This window comes from Pipistrellus kuhlii, unplaced genomic scaffold (assembly GCF_014108245.1).
Source record: "Pipistrellus kuhlii isolate mPipKuh1 unplaced genomic scaffold, mPipKuh1.p scaffold_m20_p_20, whole genome shotgun sequence".
In the NCBI taxonomy this organism is placed as follows: domain Eukaryota; kingdom Metazoa; phylum Chordata; class Mammalia; order Chiroptera; family Vespertilionidae; genus Pipistrellus; species Pipistrellus kuhlii.
In genome coordinates this window covers 8481224-8498990 of record NW_023425516.1, presented here as the reverse complement: position 1 = coordinate 8498990, position 17767 = coordinate 8481224, and the positions used below count along the sequence as shown (strand labels likewise).

General features: G+C 43.6%; 1 protein-coding gene across 6 annotated transcripts in view; it reads left to right on the top strand.

Annotated features, from left to right (window-relative positions):
* The first annotated feature begins 3273 nt into the window (after positions 1–3273).
* The window catches only part of APLP2 (amyloid beta precursor like protein 2), a 55388-nt gene continuing 40894 nt past the window's right edge, over positions 3274–17767 (top strand). For 4 of the 6 annotated variants that reach the window (XM_036449689.2, XM_036449688.2, XM_036449691.2 and 1 more), the window contains exon 1: positions 3274–3481. In XM_036449689.2, the coding sequence (XP_036305582.1) occupies positions 3365–3481 (117 nt within the window). In that variant the 5' untranslated portion in view covers positions 3274–3364. The remainder of the gene's footprint in view (positions 3482–17767) is intronic. The other 2 variants (XM_036449687.2, XM_036449686.2) reach the window with 1 other exon arrangement.

The following is a 17767-nucleotide window of genomic DNA, read 5'->3' as shown; positions in this document are numbered from 1 at the left end:
GAAAGCATCAAATGAATGAGTGAGTACTGCTCATCTATGTATACACCTAAGTATCCATTAAAGTATACATTTAGGGACATACACTTTACTTCCCCCCCTCCGGCCAACAATGAAGTGCAAACTTCTGAAGTGTATATGGAAGAGAACTCTTAGGAGATAGTCTAATTTTTAAAATATATATTTTATTGATTTTTTTAGGAAAGGAGTGGAATAGAGAGAAACATTGATGAGAGAGGAACATCAATCAGCTGCCTCCTGCACCCCTCTCCTGGGGATGTGCCCGCAACCAAGGTACATGCCCTTGACCGGAATCGAACCTGGGACCTTTCAGTCCATAGGCCGATGCTCTATCCACTGAGCCAAATTGGTCAGGGTGAGAAAGTCTAATTTTTAAGAAGACAAAAGAAACAGGAGATTATTTTAGGACTTGTTTTTTACCCACAAAAGGGTGATAAAATGAAAACATGCTACTTTTCAATTGACTTGGTAATTGCCCTGAGCATATTTAGTATGAACAATGATTGTTTGAGGATTGCAAGGACAGATATGAGCCTCTCAGTGTCATTTAATAAAAAGAAGGTAACATTTTAAAGTTAAGAATATTGAGAAATGGGGCAATAAACTCCTATTAATGATCATTCAGTGATCTGAAAATGCAACTAAACTTTTTCAGGACCTAACTGATTTTAGAAGGAACACTTCCCTACATCATTTTCCATATTTCCTTGTCGAATCCCATGATAGAGTAAGGTGACCAGACGTCCCACTTTTGGTGGGACAGTCCAGATTTTTAACAATTTGTCCCGCTAAAAGTGGGACGTCTAGTCACCTTATACTAGAGCTCAGTCTTGAATAGACAGTCCCAAAAGCACAAATATCGTGGCCACTGCTCTGAACTCAGTAATGTTACTTGCTTCTCTGTCAACATTTAGATTCACAGGAATAAAGAGACAACCCCCTCCCCCTCCCTCCAAGCTCAAATCCCTTGTTTTGTGGGCAGGGAAATAGGCCCCAGAGGGACTATATGACTCGCCAAGGCTCCACAACAGACCTGCACCTTCCCCAGTCACTTGACACTATTTCCACACACGCTTTCCTAGAAACACTTGTATTTGCAATGTGTTGCTTCACCCTCCTTTCACCTCTTCAAGTTTCTTCATGATCTCCACTGTTGTACATTCATTTTTCATGGAATTACACAAATTAGTGAAGTGAGACAGGTATTTAATTTTTTAAAAATATTTCTTTTTATTGATTTCAGAGAAGAAGGAAGAGGGAGAGAGAAATAGAAACATCAGTGATGTTGGCTGCCACCTGCATGCCCCGCGCTGTGGATTTCCACTTGACAGAGGAGAGTACAAATGTTGGAGGGTGTGGTTTGTTCATAGTTGCACAGCTATACTAGTGAGCTCTGGCTGCCATAGTGAATTACTACAGAATGGGTTACTTAAATCACAGGAATTTATTTTTACAGACTGGGAAGTCTAAAGATCATGGTTTGTTGATGAGAGCTCTCTTCCTGGCCTGCTTCTCATTTGGTCCTCACATGGGAGAGGGTTTGGGAAAAGGTGAGAGGAAGAAACAAATTCTCTGTTCTCTTCTTATAAAGGGCACTAATCCCATCATGAGGGCCCCACCCTCAGGACCTTTTCTAATTATCTCCCAAAGATCCCACCTCCAAACACCATCACAGTGGGGGGTGGAGATGGGGTCAAGGCTTCAACATATATGAACTTGCTGAAACCGGTTTGGCTTGGTGGATAGAGAGCTGGCCTGCGGACTTAAGGGTCCCAGGTTTGATCCAGTCAAGGGCATGTACCTTGGTTGCGGGCACATCCCCAGTAGGGGGTGTGCAAGATGCAGCCGATCAATGTTTCTCTCATGGATGTTTCTAACTCTCTATCCCTCTCTCTTCCTCTCTGTAAAAAAATCAATAAAATATGTATATTTTTAAAAAGTATGGGAATCATCACTAAGGGAGCAAGCGCTATGGTGGAAAACAGCACTCTGGGGCCTTCTCTGGAGGTGATGCTATTACATCTCATTGAGCAGAGGATGAAGGCGGATGCTTCCAGCAGGTACACGTTGGAGAGTGGAATTGCAGGCCGGGAAAGGTATGGGCTGCCTTTGGGGAATGGGGCAGAGCCTGTTTAACTAGCAGGTACGGTGCAGGGCGTGCACTGAGGCTGGAAAACCCAGTACTCTCACTGCTCTCTGTTCTGTGTAGCCTATGGACACCGTCTTTTCCTTTTGGCTGTTTTCTGGAACAGAGAGGCCCTGCTATTATTTATTTGGTGGAACCTAAAGGGGACTGAGCCAGGACTCTAAGCAGGTGGGTTATCAATCACATGGCTATTGGAAGAAAACAAAGCCCTGGTGAGGGCGTGCCAATGGGGCAGCAGAATAGTATTCCCAGCTGAAATGCAGCGGAGCCAGAAGGCACGTTGGCGAAAGCTGTTCTCTTGCTGGTGGTGATCTTGATTCGAAGGAGAAAGAAACACGATCTCTCCCTCTAAACGCAGGAAAAGGGGATCTGTCTGGGCTGAAAGGTCAAACTGTGGTCCTTGCACCACTGGTCTCCCGTGGGAGGCAACTCCAATCTGGCGCGAGTGGCCCGGGGAGGAAGGGTAAGCAAGCATCAGGCCTAAGGAACAGAGGTCAAAAGCGTGGAAAACATCGCCCAGGACCGCGGGGAGGAAAGGGGCGCGCCCTGCACAGGGGTCGGGAGGGGAGGAAACGGCCTCCTTTACCCTCCCCTGTTTAGGGGAGGGCCTCCGCTAACCTGCCAGGACTGGGAGAGGGGAAAAAAAAAATGCATCCTGGTTTTTAAATCTTGTTTTTTAATAAAAACCATTTTTCAGAACCAAAAGGAGGGCGGTACCCAAAGGAATCTGAACATGCCCCGCAGGGGGCGGGGGAGCGGGGCGTGACCAGCGCTGCGGGGGATGAGGGGGACAGGGGGACTGACGATCGCGCGGTGTTGTAGGCGGTCTTTGCGAGCTCGAACCCTGGGCCGAAGCGAGCGGGGAGCGCCCACCCCGACACCGCACACCTCCGCACCTCCCGTGGCCAGGGTCGGGCGGGGGCGGGGCTGTCAGCGGCCTGGGGGGCGGGGCCTGGCGGGCAGGCTCTCCCGTTCCCTGATTGGGCCTGGGGAGGCCAGGAGGCGGTGTCTTGGCGAGGTTCCACGGGCCGCCATTGGGCCTTCCGGGAGGAGGGCGTGGCTTTGTGAAGTCAGTTCCGGTCGCTGTAAAACCCTCTGGGCGGCGACTCACAGGCTTCAGACGCTTCTGGGTCGCGGAGCGAGAGGTCCGGTTCCCAGTGCGTGAGCTTCAGGCCGAGCGCGCGAGAGCGACCCGGAGGGATGGCGGCCACCGCCGGGAGCGCGGCCGCCGCCGCCGCGGCCACGGGCCGGTTCCTCGCCCTGCTGCTGCTGTTCGGGCTCACGGCGCCCACCGCGGCGCTGGCCGGCTACATCGAGGTGGGCAGCGGGGACGAGCGCCCGAGCGCCGGCCTCTCTCACCCGCCGGGGAAGCGCGGCCTGCGGGCGCGCGGGCTGGGGGCGAGCCGCGCGGGGAGGCGGGGGTCCGGGCTGCGGCGGGCCCGGCGCCCACTCCCCCGCCCCTGCGTGGTGCAGCGCCGAGCGCCGGGGGGATGTCGGGCCGCCTCGGTCGCCGCAGAGGCCAAATGAAAGGCAATCGGGGCCGCGGGGGGCGGCGGGCGGACCGCCTCGGCCGCCGCAGCCTCCATCCCGCCCGTGGCCGGCCCCGCTGCTTGGTCGTCGGGGAACCCCGCGCGGTCCAGACGCCACCGCATTCACCCTTCCTACCCCCCCCCCCCCACCTCCCCGGGACCAGCCGAGCTTCGGTCCGCACCTCCGACCTCGGGGCGGCCGGTGGTGAATGGGCAGCGCGCTCCCCGCGGGACAGTGTTGGCTTCTCCCCCTCTCCCTCCGGGCAGTCCGGCTGGGGCATCCTTTGTTGGCGGAGGTGGGCTCCGGGGTGGGGTGCTCAGCTCCCCGGGGTGGGGTGCTCAGCTCCCCGGCGCGTTGGGCCCCGTGGAAGCGCGGGGGTCCCCGGGCGAAGGGCGAGCGCGCGCCCCTGCCCGGCCGCCGGTGCCCCTCTGCCTCCCGCTCGCCCGCCTCCCCCTCCAGGAGGTCCTCCGCGCTGGGCACCCGGCCACGGAGGGGAATTCTTAAAATAGAGCTGATTGCCTGAGTCTGCGGGGGGGAGACCCTTTTCTTGGTGGCTGGGGCTGCTGGGATGCTCCCCCTTTTTTAAGAGTGGGTTTCCCCGAGGAGGGAAGGGGAAGGCTCCCTTTTGGTGATCCTACTTTTTTTTTTTTTTTTTTTTTTGCTGTCATTCTAGTCTCTTAACTAGTTGTGCATCGGGTCACCTTGCAGGCATTTTTGTGCCGCGAGCTGGTTCAGTGGCCTGGGTTGTGGGCGATGGTCGCTGGGGTCAGGGTGAGGAAACCCATCTGTTCCTGGGGAGACCTGGGACCTTATTTTATTTTTATTTTTAATTTTTTTTTACCTGCCTTCTTGAAATGGCAGGGCTGGATGGAAGGAGTGTTTCTGATGTGTGTGTGTTTGTGTGTGTGTGTGTGTGTGTCGTTTATATTCATTTTCCCCTGTTCACTATTTTTTCTTTTAAAAAAATGACCATTTCTGCAGAGTTAGCTGATTTCAGAGAGAAGTGAGATTGGATTTGATGACCCAAGGAATGGACAGGCTTCCTAATAAAAAAAATAAAACAAACCCCCAAAACCGCAAGTTAGAATGTGTTCTGCAGAATGCTTACACATTAGATTTATTTCCACGGGTGGTCTAAATCTCACCAAGAACAAACTTTCTTTTTTTTTTTTTTTTGCAGATGGAAGGGCTTAAAACGTTTGTATTCTGATTAAAGCTTTAAGGAAAGGTTTAGAGGGAGGGGGGGAAAAGATTCATTAGGGAGAAAAGGAACTTAGGTTTTAAGTGGAAAGAGTTCCTGTTGATAGAAAAATAGTTTTCAGTGATGATTGTTTTAGCTTCCGCACAGTGGTTAGTTAGATGCATGTCTTTAACATCCCTCCCCTCTCAATATGACGCCACATGAAGAAAGCAAGTTAGATCAGTGCGGTGGGAGGGGAAGGGGAAAAGGGATTTTGTATAGAATAGAGACCTTAGAGCTGACAGAAACCATTGTTCACGCTCTGACCTCACTTCCCAGGGGGGTGAGTAACGTCAGGCACTGGTGAGTTCACCACAAAGGACTCATGGGTTGTAGAGAACATCTTCCTTTCAAGTGGAAGCGGAATATTAACGCTGGTATGCCAGCAAAGAAAGAACTAACAATATGAGCATTAGTTGTTGGATTAGATTTTGATTGGTACCCCCAATATTGTTCAGTTGAAAAGTCTGGCTAGACGGTAGAAAAATAGACATTTCCCAGGAACGGTTTCTAAATGCTATTTTATGGTAACTCCTGTGCTCGGAAACTATATTTTTTGCCCTCACTAAATTATTTTTCAAATTTTTTTTTTTCTTTTGCGAAGCAGGCAGAATTTTATTCATTTGCATATATTTTGATTTTTTTTTAACTTATCTGTTGTCAGGCAAAAGATTGCCCAAGCCTTAATTTAGATGAGTATGGCCTCAGCATGGATGTCTCTGGGAAGGCCCCTATTGAGATTCGCCAAAGGGACTCGAGCCAAATCCCCGATCAAGTTTCTTGGCACAGAATTATTAATTGGAGAATCTCCAGTGTTGCTGGGTGTTGACTGGATTAATCTCTTACACCTGTTTAAAAAGAAGGAAAAAAACACCTCTGTACTCAGGGTCACTTCCTCTTCTAAATCCGAGACAAATCCTGTTGTGTGCAAGCTTCCATTTGGGATTCTCAAATGGTATTTGTGCTGAAACTCTGCACTGAGGATAAAGTGGACATTGAGACTTACGAGAGCCAGGGCTCTCGTTCTTTCTGTCACGTTTAAAAGGAGGTGGGCCAGTTGATAGCCAATTTTCAGACAAGTCCAACCCCAAGTGTGACAGCTGCAGCCAAAGGCAAAGAAGGCTTTTGTTGGTATATTTCCGAGTGGCGGTATAGGTTATGTCTGATTATGACTTGGAGGCAGGAATATCAGTCCTTATTTTATCATAGCTATCTTAGAAATCTTTTGATAAATATGACAAACTTAAGTTTTTTAACAGTCAGGTCCTCCTTCAGAGAGGGAATTTGTTTCATCATCTAAACCCATCTGCCCCATATTTCCTATGAAAATTTAGCATTTGCCTGGAGGTGTGCTATCATTGTAAAACACACACCAGATTTTGAAGACTTAGATGAAAAAAAAATGCTTTTTACCTTGATTATATTAAAATGATAATATTTTCGATATTGGCGGAGTAAAATATATTAATGGTTTTTCTCCTTTCAATTTTTAATGTGGCCACTAGAAAATACTAATCTAGGGCTCACATATTTCTACTAGAGTGCTCATTTAAAAAGAAAATTATTTATTTCAGAGAGGAAGGGAGAGAGAAAGAGAGATAGAAAGGTCAATGATGAGAGAGAATCATTGATCATCCCCCCCCTCCCCCCCTCCCCCCCCCCCCCCCCCACTAGGGGTCAAGCCCGCAACCTGGGCATGTGATTGGACCTGGAATCAAGTGATTGGACCTGGTTCGTAGGTTGATGCTCAATCACCAAGCCATGCCGGCCAGTCTGGATTGCTAATTTAACGTCTTGTTTGAGTTGGTCCTGCCTGTGGTTTTATTAGCACAATTTAAGATATATTGCTTTCCAACCCCTCTTCCCCCAATAAACTCTTGCTTGAGGTTGGTCCGGTGTGATGGTGTTTTCTTAGGACAGTTTTGAATGTTATTTGATCTCTTGCTTTTTTTTCCAATTACATTTTATTTAGAAATAATTTCAAGCTTACATAAAATTGCAAAAATTGTACAAACAACTCTCATACCCTTTACCCCCAGATTCACCAGTTGTTAACATTTTCCCTACTTAGTATGCATTATTCATTCTGTTATGCTTTTTTTTCTTCTTCTAAACTATTTGAGATTAAGTTGCATATATCATGCAGTTTACCTTTGGAAACTTGTGTTTTTCCTAAGAACCAAGGACATTGTTTTACATAACCTTAAAATAGTTATCAACTTAATGAGATTTAACATTGATGCAGTGATTTAATCAAATCAAATACTGTCTGTATTTGTTTGTTAGCTGACCCAATAATATAAGGCTTTTGAAAACATGGTTATTTTTAAAGCTAAAGAGCTTTAGAATTCTTGGCAGAATATGTGAAAGGTTATTAATTTTCTCCAAATAGAAAAATCAGTTTTTTAAACTCTGATATTGTTGACTTTGGGAAATAAAAAAATTAAAAACTTTTAATAGTCTTTAATTATGTTATGTACCCTTACTGAATTCTCAGGTTTTTGTATTTTCTTCTCTTTTTAAAAAATATATTTTTATTGATTTCAGAGAGAAAGGGGGGGGGGGGGAGAATGAGAGAGAGAGAAACATCTATGATGAGAATCATTGATCGGCTGTCTCCTGCATGCCACCTGGGATAGAACCTGCTACCCAGACCTAGAATCAAACCATGACCTATTGGTTCATAAGTCGATGCTCAACCACTGAGCCACGCCAGCCTGCATTTTCTTGAAATAAGAACTTAAAGCTTAAATATTATATAGGAAGTGCTGTTCACTATAAAGATAAAAATAAATACATGTAAACATGAGAAATAAAAAAGAATCTGAAATCCTGCTACTCATGGAAACTTCACAGCAAGCCTTCTGGATCTTTCCGATACATAGATTTTATGTAAGTGGCATATGTTGCATATTGAAGCTGGTACCTATCAAGTATTAATTTGAATTGCCCTAAACTGAACTATTGAAAGAAAATAGTTACCTGTGTGATTAAAAAGTAGGAATAAAATTTTCCTCAGTCATTGTAGTCTCTATGGAGGGGGTAATTTGAGAATTTGAAATCTCCCACTGTCCAGTTTTCTTGAGTTTTTAAAAAATGAGATAAACTAGATTAATGCTTACTTATTTAATGAAGTGTATCTTGATCTGTGGCCCGAGATGGAAGGGGAATCACTCAGGCGCATTCGGATAGAAATGAATTCCAGTCCTTGTTTCAAATATGACTAGTAATGACTTTTGCTAAGGGAAGTTTTCTTCCATATGTACCATGAAGTCTCTTAATGACATCTTTTTAATCATAACTGAAATCTATTTTTATAATAGAATTCTCATTTGTTAGTCATACAACTGGTGTCCGATGTTAGTGCAGCAGTGAAAACAAATGCAGGGCTTTTTACTCCAGTGAATGCCCTCGCTTGTGACTTAGGCCCCACCCCAGGGATTCTCAGTGAGTGCCTCTGGGATTCTCACTTCCCAACGCTTCCTAGGTGATCTTCTGAGCAAGTGGAGAACAAAAAAACAAAACAAAGCTCCGGCAAATAAAAACCCCACTAGGACTCATTTGGGCACACTGCCTCACAAAGGTTTCCGAACACGCTGGCGAAGTAGGCATTCTCATCTCACCTAAAAACGGAATCCGAGAGGCCCAGGGTTTATGGTCACGCATCAGGGCCAGGGTTGAGTCTGTTTGTCCTCTTCTCTGTTGCTCTTTTTTACATCAGGATGTTTCATAATCTTCCCCTTCTGGCTGCAGAAAAATCCTGATAGTATTTCTTTGAAAGACACCAATTTCATAGAAACTACTACATGTAATTACAGGGAACGCTGTGTTTTACATTTTCTATAGCTTTTTAAAAACTTTAGTACCTTTTTAAAAAAAATGCTTCCTAGAGGATATGTTTATTGACTTTTGAGGGACACACACAGACACAGACAACGAATGGTTATATGCACCCTGACCTGGGATTGAAACTGCAACCTAGATATATGCTCCAATCAGGAATTGAACCCGAAACATTTTTGGTCCCTGGGAGGACGTCCAATCACCGAGCCACCCAGCCAGGGCAAACTTTTCATTTTAATGCCTTTTAAATACAGCATGCAGGTTCTTTTTTGTTTTGTCTGCTTAATCCTCATTCAAGGATATTTTTCTTTTCTTTTTTTTCTTTTTTAAATAGAGAGGGAGAGGGAGAGAGAAACATTGATGTGAAAGAGACACATTGGTTGGTTCCCAAATATGCCTCGGCCAGGGCAGGGGATCAAACCTGGGGTCCCAGTACATGCTCTTGGCCAGGAAACGGACTCACAACCCTTCAGTTTGTGGGCCAACGCTCTAAGCGCTGAGTCACACTGGCCAGGGCATGTGCAGGTTCTTTTTTAAAAATAATAATATTCATTGTATTCTGCAAAAAAAAAAAAAAAAAAAAGTAAGAAAATATGTGGAGAGTTTTATAAAACACTGTATGGGGTTATTTGGAAGAGAAAATACTACGGGTACCACATTTACAGTCACTGGCCTCGTTGATGAACAAAACATTGGGAAGAAGTCGATTCAGTAACTGATGACATAAGATTGTGGTCTAGAGAAAAGATAACCAGCATTTGGAGTAGGGCACCCACAGGGGCGGTTTGTTGAGGGCAAACTTTTCTTCCAGTCTGCCTTCCCCTAAGCCTCGTGATTGCAACGGGGCTCTTTCAGTTCCACAGGCATGCTCTGATGTGTCAGCATCCAGGGCAAGAGGAGACTGTCTCTTGTATGTCTCTCCCTTTAAGAGGGAAGAAACCTTTCTCCCCAAGCCCACCAGCATAAGACTCCCGCAAGTCTTACTGCCAGACTGTGTCAGATGCTCCTAGCCAGACCAGAGGGGAATGGGACCTCTCTCATCACTTAGACCTCAGGTTGGGTTCTACTGGGAAAGAGGGCTGTGGATATTGGTTAGATAACAGCCCAGTGCTTATACAGTTTGGGTAGTTATATAGCTGGGCTACCTGGAAGGAAAAAGACCTAATTTTTTTTCTTAACCAGGAGTATCCGTGAATTAAAAGGCGAAATGAGACATTGGAGGAGACACACAGTCCAGTTATTAGGATCTTGGCCCTTCATTTTGAGGGATATTGCATTCGGAATAAAATGGCTGGAATGATGAAGGATGTGAAAAATTGGATAGGAGACATGGATGATATTATAGTTAGTCTAGAGAAGAAGAAAATCTGGGATTGAGTGGCGGTGGGATAGGACATAGTATTTTTGAATATTTTAGGCTTTGTTTCAGGCAGGCTAACTGATGACTTGCTTTGGTTGAAGCAGAATTTTTACCTGGAGAAATGAGCTGATAAGAGTGGAGAACCTTTTATTTTACTCTTTTTAATTATGTACATTTCCAACATAATGTAGTAAATATATAAAAAATACTCCTATCTGCCGAAACCAGTTTGGCTCAGTGGTAGAGCGTCGGTCTGCGGACTGAAGGGTCCCCGGCTGGATTCCGGTCAGGGGCATGTACGTTGGTTGCGGGCACATCCCCGGTGGGGGGTGTGCAGGAGGCAGCTGGTCAATGTTTCTCTTTCATCGACGTTTCTGGCTCTCTATCTCTCTCCCTTCCTTTCTGTAAAAAAATCAATAAAATATATTTTAAAAAATAATGAATTAAATAAAATACTCCTATCTTTTGTTAAATTTTAACATTTCCATATCTGCCTTAGCCCTTCTTTTTGAAGTAACTAAAGTATTATAGATACGGAAGTTTATGATAGACCTTTAAACTCTTCCAATGCCATTTTCCTTCCTCCCAGAGGTAACTCTTATTTTGAGATGGGAGTTGAGCGTTCCTATTCCTGTTTGCATGCCAAGAGAGAGCTCTGTCATCTCCTTGGATTCCAGAGAAACTTGCTCTGGCTCTTGGTTGTAATAAATACTGGTTTATCCGTGTAGTGTTCATTGTTTGGTGGTGGTTTGTGAAATTTTAGAAGGTAAGATGGCTAAGATACTTTAAATAGAAGTAGTGCCATACTCCTGAACGCACCCAGCATACAGAGCACCATTTCTGGCCACCCAACATCAGAAGCCCCTGGGTATTTTTGAGTTTTTAAAATTTAAAAGTACACAAAAGAAAAAAAAATATATATCAGTGTGTTTTCACAAAGCAGACAATTTGTGCCACTACCACCAAGGTCAAGAAATAGAATATCCCCCCTCACCCGCTCCAATAACTGTTACCCTGACTTTTGTTGTATGTACCGTATTTTTCGGACCATAAGACGCACTTTTTCCCCCCCAGAAGTGGGGTGGGGGGAAGTTCCTGCGTCTTATGGTCCAAATATAGCCTACACATATACTTTAAAAAAAAAGTTTTTTTACTTTCCCGGCTCTGTGTGGTCTCTGTGTGCTTGCCCGGCTCTAAAATGGTTCTAAATGCTGCTGTTTACTTTACAGGGTTGATTACATGTGTTTATGACTGTGATGTTGGGTTTTAATGCACATAAAATATTTTAGGACACTATTTGTTTCAGAATCTTTTTTTCTTCATTTCCCTTCTCTAAAAACTGGTGCGTCTTATGGTCTGGTGCGTCTTATGGTCCGAAAAATACGGTAATTGCTTCCTGCTTTCCTTTATAGTTTTACCGCCTCAGCATTCATTTCTTCACACCATTTTTGAGTTTTTTCCTGTTCTCTGGTTTTATGTAAATGCAGTCGTTCAGTATGTATTCTTTAGTATCTGGCCTCTTGGACTAAACGTGTTTTTGAGAGTCTGTATTGTTGAGTAGAGCTGTGGTTCATTTGTTTCCATTGCTGTATAGTACTCCATTGTGTCTGAAGAAACCACAATTTATTCTGCTATTGGTGGACATTTGGGATGTTTCCAGATTGAAGTTATTGAGATGATGATGTTCTCTCTGCAGCTCTTTTAATGATGTCTTTTGAAGTTCTTAATTTTCATGTCTAATTTACTAGTTTGTTTTCTTTTTAAATTATTTGCTTTCAAAGTGATTTAAAATCACAGTAGGTGCTTTTTGTGTCCTATTTGAGAAGTCTTTTCCTACTCTGAGGATATATTATAGATATTCTACTCTGTTGTAGATTAGGAGCCTTTTGTTTGCCTGCCACATTTGGAAGTACAGTGTACCTAGAACTGAGTTTTGATTATTTATAAAGCATCAGTTTTTTTATTCCTCTTTTCCGTGTGGATATCTAGCTTATACCAGCTTCACCATTTATTATCAAGGCCATCCTTTTCTTTCTAATTTCCTATGACACCTTTGTTGTTAATATCTCTACTGTATAAGAATGAGCCTGTTCCAGGCCACTGATCCATTCTTTTGTATTAGCTCATCTGACGTTGATTCTTTCTAAGATATTTTTCATTTCAGTTATTGTATTTTTCAGGTCTGTTGACTTTTTTTTTTTTTTGCTTCTGAAGGTCTACTTAGTTCTTTATACTTTCTAACTCTTAGTTGAAATTCCAAGTTCTCATATTCCACTCTCTAGTATGGTGAGCAGTCTCATGACCATTTCTTTGAATTCTTTATAAGTAAATTATTTATCTAACAATTTATCTTATAATTATTTATCTTATAACTTCTTATAAGGATTAGACAAAATAGCTATTTCTCTACATCTTGAACAAAGTGGCCTTATGTATCGATAGAAGCGGCCTCTGTGTAGGCTCTGGTGCCAGGTCTTTCGGGCAGGACGTAGGAACTGAGGGGGTGTCTAAGGTGTCAGGGCCACTGGCCTATGAGCAGGAGCAGCTCTGGATGGGGAGGTCAGGTGTAATACTAGCTCTGTTTGGCCTTAAGTGGGCTAGGGTGGGGTCTGGGAAGGTGCCGCAGGGACTTAGCAGGCTGGCTAGAGCACCCCGATGGGGCCCTGCCCACCCTGTGGGGGTGGAGGCCAGCTTAGATCACCTTTACCCTGGAGTATAGTCACACCCCCTGAGAGCATCCTCAGCTCCTCCGCTTTCCCTGGACAAAGTGTGCTTGTGTGGAAGTGACCTCTGTCCAGGTGCTGTGCGCCCGATAGCTCTGGAAAGCCAGTTGGAGCGGAGCAGGTTCTTATGGTGCCCGAGGCACTGGTTTTCCAGACTGGGGTGGCTCCCAGCACAGGGGTCAGCACCCTGTTCTGCTTCCTCAGGGGCCAGAGGGCTCCAGGCCTTGTAGCCGGAACCCCCTGCATTTATTTGATCTTGCACAAGAGCCAGAGCCCCCAAGCAGAGCTACTGCTAGCCCTCAGTGAGGGGGACGTAAACAGTGCCCTCCCATATTTACCTCCCTCTGTGGTCCCTCTCTTCCCTGGCTTGTTCAGAAGCTGTTCATTCAGCCGTTTATCCAACAGGAGGAATTGGTCTCTCTATTCATATACGTTTGAGTTTGCTCACGGAAGGGGGTGAGTCCAGCAACTGCCTGTGCTGCAGCCACTGTATATGGAAGAGTCTGTTCCTAATAATCTTTTTAAATAATCAGCTTTGGGTTTTGTTGATCATCTCTATTATGGTCTTCTATTTTTATTACTTCCTGCACATTATTTTCTTCTTTCTACAATTGTTCTTTTTCTAACAATTTGAGATGACTGCTGAATTAAAAATTTTTTCAACCTTCTTTTCTAATGAGTTTATGTAAAGCTATACATTTTATTCTGATCAGGACTTGCGCTGCAGTTCACATGTTTTTTCAAGTTTTCTACTTAATTTTTAAAATTGAGTTATAATTGACATAGAACAGTTTGTAAGTTTAAGCTGTATGGTGTGTCAGCGCAAGAAATGTCTACACTGATAGAATTTTAATGAGTTTATTTGAGCCAAACTTTTAAGATTTACTCTGAGCAACTTTCAAATATACAATGCAATATTATTAACTGTTATCCCTGGACTATTAAAAGTTTTGTACTTACCATTGTGTTACAGTGTTCAGTACCGTTACATGCTTTTCAGGCTTGCAGTCTTACAACCTAGGTTGTTTGGAAGAGAGTAAAGAGACAAAGTGACGAGGAGGGTAAAAAATGTCTTATACAAATGTAGATAAGATTACATCATTTTATGGGAGCATATGTTGGCCAAGTAAAATTCTATGTTAAGTATTACTGAGACTATGATACAGCGGCTTTTGTGATGTTAGATTTAGTATATATATTTGGAAATCTTTGAAATCAAATTTTGTTTTTGTTTTTACAGGGCCAAAGAAGTCAGTTTAACCTAATATGTATATCTGCTTTCATCCTGGCATTAAGTATTACAAGTGAATTGCAAGTTTTTTCCCCATTGAGCTTGTTAATAACTGTTCCCAAGAGATGAGCAGGGCAAAGGGAAATCATTCTAATACAAGCCAATGTGGATCGCCCAAATTTGGCTTGGATACTCAGTTACCAGATAGTATTACATACCTAAATAGCTGCTTGACTTGCCTGTTTCTGACAGGTTCAAGGTGAACTATTTCTGATGACTTTGTTAGACTATTTAGAAGAAAAACAAGGAAGGATTTTTGTAGACTGTGTGTGTGCTAACACGTGCTGTTGAAAATTACTGAGGAGACTTATTTTTTGTAAAGGCACTATATATGTTGGCAAAAATAATTTTTTTTCTTACAGTGTTTGGGTTGAATGTCTTTTAGAGGCTGATCTAAGGACATGAATAATTATAGTGTTTTTTAATAAGCCATACCATGTATATGTATATATATACACATAGATACATAGTATGTATTATATATGTATTGGTGTGGATTGTAGTTATATATTAAAGAACAAAGACCAGCCCTGGCTGGTTTAGTTCAGTGGGTAGAGCTGTTGGCCAGTGGACTAAAGGGTCTCAGATTCGATTCCAGGCAAGGGCATGTACTGTGGTTGTGGTTGCAGGCTTGATCCCTGGCCCTGGTTGGGGTGCATGCAGGAGGCAATCAGTCTATGTGTTTCTCTCACATCGATATTTCTCTCTCTGTCTCTCCCTTTCCCTTCCACTCTCTCTAAAAATCCTCGTGTAGGGACTAACAACAACAAAAAGAATAAAAGACCATTTGGGAGTTTTTACTATAAAATACATAAAATGAATTTAACAAGGTGGTTGTCATTTGTTTTTAATCCAAAGTGTAGTGGTTTAGAATTTGCCAATGTTTGCCATGCTGTCATCTACTTTTTATTGATTTGCTTTTATGGAGTATCTGAATTCAAATAAAAATTGCATGTTGTTATGCAGAATAGTTGTAGATGGCTGTAAATCATCAAAGGAAGAAAGCTTTAGCACAAGGAATAGAGGATAGTTTTGATTACTCCAGGGGAAGAAAAAGATTAGATGGATTTAAAGAAAATCCGTGTCCAGGGAAGGCTGTAAGCGCTGGTACAGAGACATCACAGAGTTGTCCAGGAAAACTAGTTGAAATTGGGAGGACTAAGTCAGTGAACGTGCCTCTTTGGAAAAATGCCTGGCTCCATCTTTGGAATGACTGAGGCATTCGGGTGCTACAGTGAATTGGCAGTGAGAATCATCCAGGCTTCTAAACCTGAAGGAAATAACAAGGTTCTCAGAGCAGCAAAGGAATACTCAGGCTTGCTCCAGAGAAGTTTGCAAGGAAAAGAAGTCCCCTTTCTGTACTTTAGTAAGTATTTTTTAATATATATTTTTATTGATTTCAAAATGAATGGGAGAGGGAGAGAGAGAGAAACATCAATGATGAGAGTCATTGATCGGCTGCCTTCTGCATGTCCCACACAGAGGATCAAGCCCTCAACCTGGGCATGTGCCCTGACTGGGAATCAAACTGGGACCACCTGGTTCATAGGTCGAAACTCCACCACTGAGCCACACCCGCGAGTCATACTTCACTAGATTTTGAGAAGCTTTAGCCACTCTCTCCCATAAAGGGAGCAATCCAAAAGAGCTTCTATGATCTAGATATGTATGTTTATAACAGCATTTGTGACTGTTCTTTTTTCTCTTTATTCTCATATTTGTTCAGGAACAGACTTCCAACTTGTAATATTATGCCTGTAGAAAATAGGGGTATTCGTGTACCTTTCATTGTGGCTGCTTTTGACTGCCATTAGAAAGCGATCAAACAGCAGTTGGGGATCTCTTCTGACAGTTTGAGACTTCCCTTTTTTATTAGGGCTGTTTTGTTTATATGCCGTCTCCCTACCACACCAAGCCTGCACACAGTTGAGGTCTTTGAGGACTGGCGACTCATTCATCTTGTTATCACTGGAGCCTAATACATACTTCATCTGTTCTGCAGACCTTTGGATTTTGGTCTGTGGTGCTCAGAAGCCTGGGAGAGGGTTTGTTTGATTGATTGTCTCAGTCAGACATGAACACATAAGTGAATCTAAAGAGTTGGGTGGAGGAGTGTGTCTGTGTGTGTGTGTCCCCCTTCTCCCCGGTCCAGCAATGGGATACAATAAGAACTTGGGCTCTTGGCACCTTACTCACTTACATAATCAATCTTTTTAAGAAGAAATGCCTCAAGGCCCTTTTTTCTGTCTGATTCCTGCTCCTTATTTTGCTTGTAACCGCTTGTCTCTTGAGCTAGCCTGGCCTCTTCAGACAGCCTGTGTGGCTCTCACCCATGTAACTCTTGTCAGCTTGAGGATTTCTCAGTCCTCCAGGAACTATGTGAGTGCGTGTTTGCATCACCAGGAACGCTTGCTAGTCTTCATGATGGAAGAAAAGAGAGTACATTTAGGTTATGTCATTTTTGTTTTCTTTGTTCACTTTGTTCATCCTCACCTGAGGGTATTTTTTTCCATTGATTTCCCCCTCTCCCCTCCCCGCCCTAGAGAGAGTGGAAGAGAGGGGTTTGGGTGGGGGGGGAGAAAGAGAGGGAAACACACATACACACACACATGGGTTGGTTACCTGCCACACTCGGGGGCAGGGAATCAGCGGGGAATCAAACCTGCAACCCAGGTACTTGCCCCTGACGGAGTTACCTTTTGATGTGTGAGCTGACATTAACCATTGACCATACTGGTCAGGGGGAAAGTACATTTAAATGGCATCTACAGGTGAAAGAAAAAAATCATTCAGGCCATGTCTTTCTTCGCACAGTGCTAACTGAACATTCAGCACAGCACATCCAGTAGAAATAAACCCAAGGCGCATGTGCGATTAAATTTTTCCAGTTAGCATTTTCTTTAAAAGCAAACATAGATGAAATTAGTTTTAACAACATATGTTATTTAACTCATAGCTGATATGTTATTTCTACATATATAATCATATTATAAAATCAGCGTGTAATATAATTAATGAGAAACTAGACGTTTTTCAATTTACACACGGGATCTTTGAAGTTCAGCATATATTTACCTTTACATCCAAAACATCTCGATTTGGATGCCGATCTTCATGGGAAATGCTCGATCCGGGAGACTCACCTTCTGGCCATACTCAGACTGGTTCCTCCCCTCTCGTGTCTCCTGGGCTCAGTGGCCGTGTTTCTGTCCCTTTCACCACATTGAAGTGACCAGTGCTCCATAACCCGGGGAAATCGAAGGCTGGCATCTCAGTTGGTACTGCTTTATCTCCTGGTTTTTCTCCTTCAGCAATGGACTTACTCTACACGTTCATGTTGATAGTTCTTTTTAAAAATATATTTTTATTAATTCTAGAGAGAGGATGGGAGAGCGAAAGAGAGATAGAAACATTGATAAGAGAGAAACATCGATCAGCTGTCTCCTGCGTCCTGCCCTACTGGGATCGAGCCCAAAACCTGGCCTGTGCCCTAATTGGGAATCAAACTGATGACCTCTTGGCTCATGGGTTGACGCTCAACCACTTACCCATACCATCTGGGCAAATGTTGATATTTCTTACAGTTCTGTCCTCCATTTAGACTGATCCTATCTAA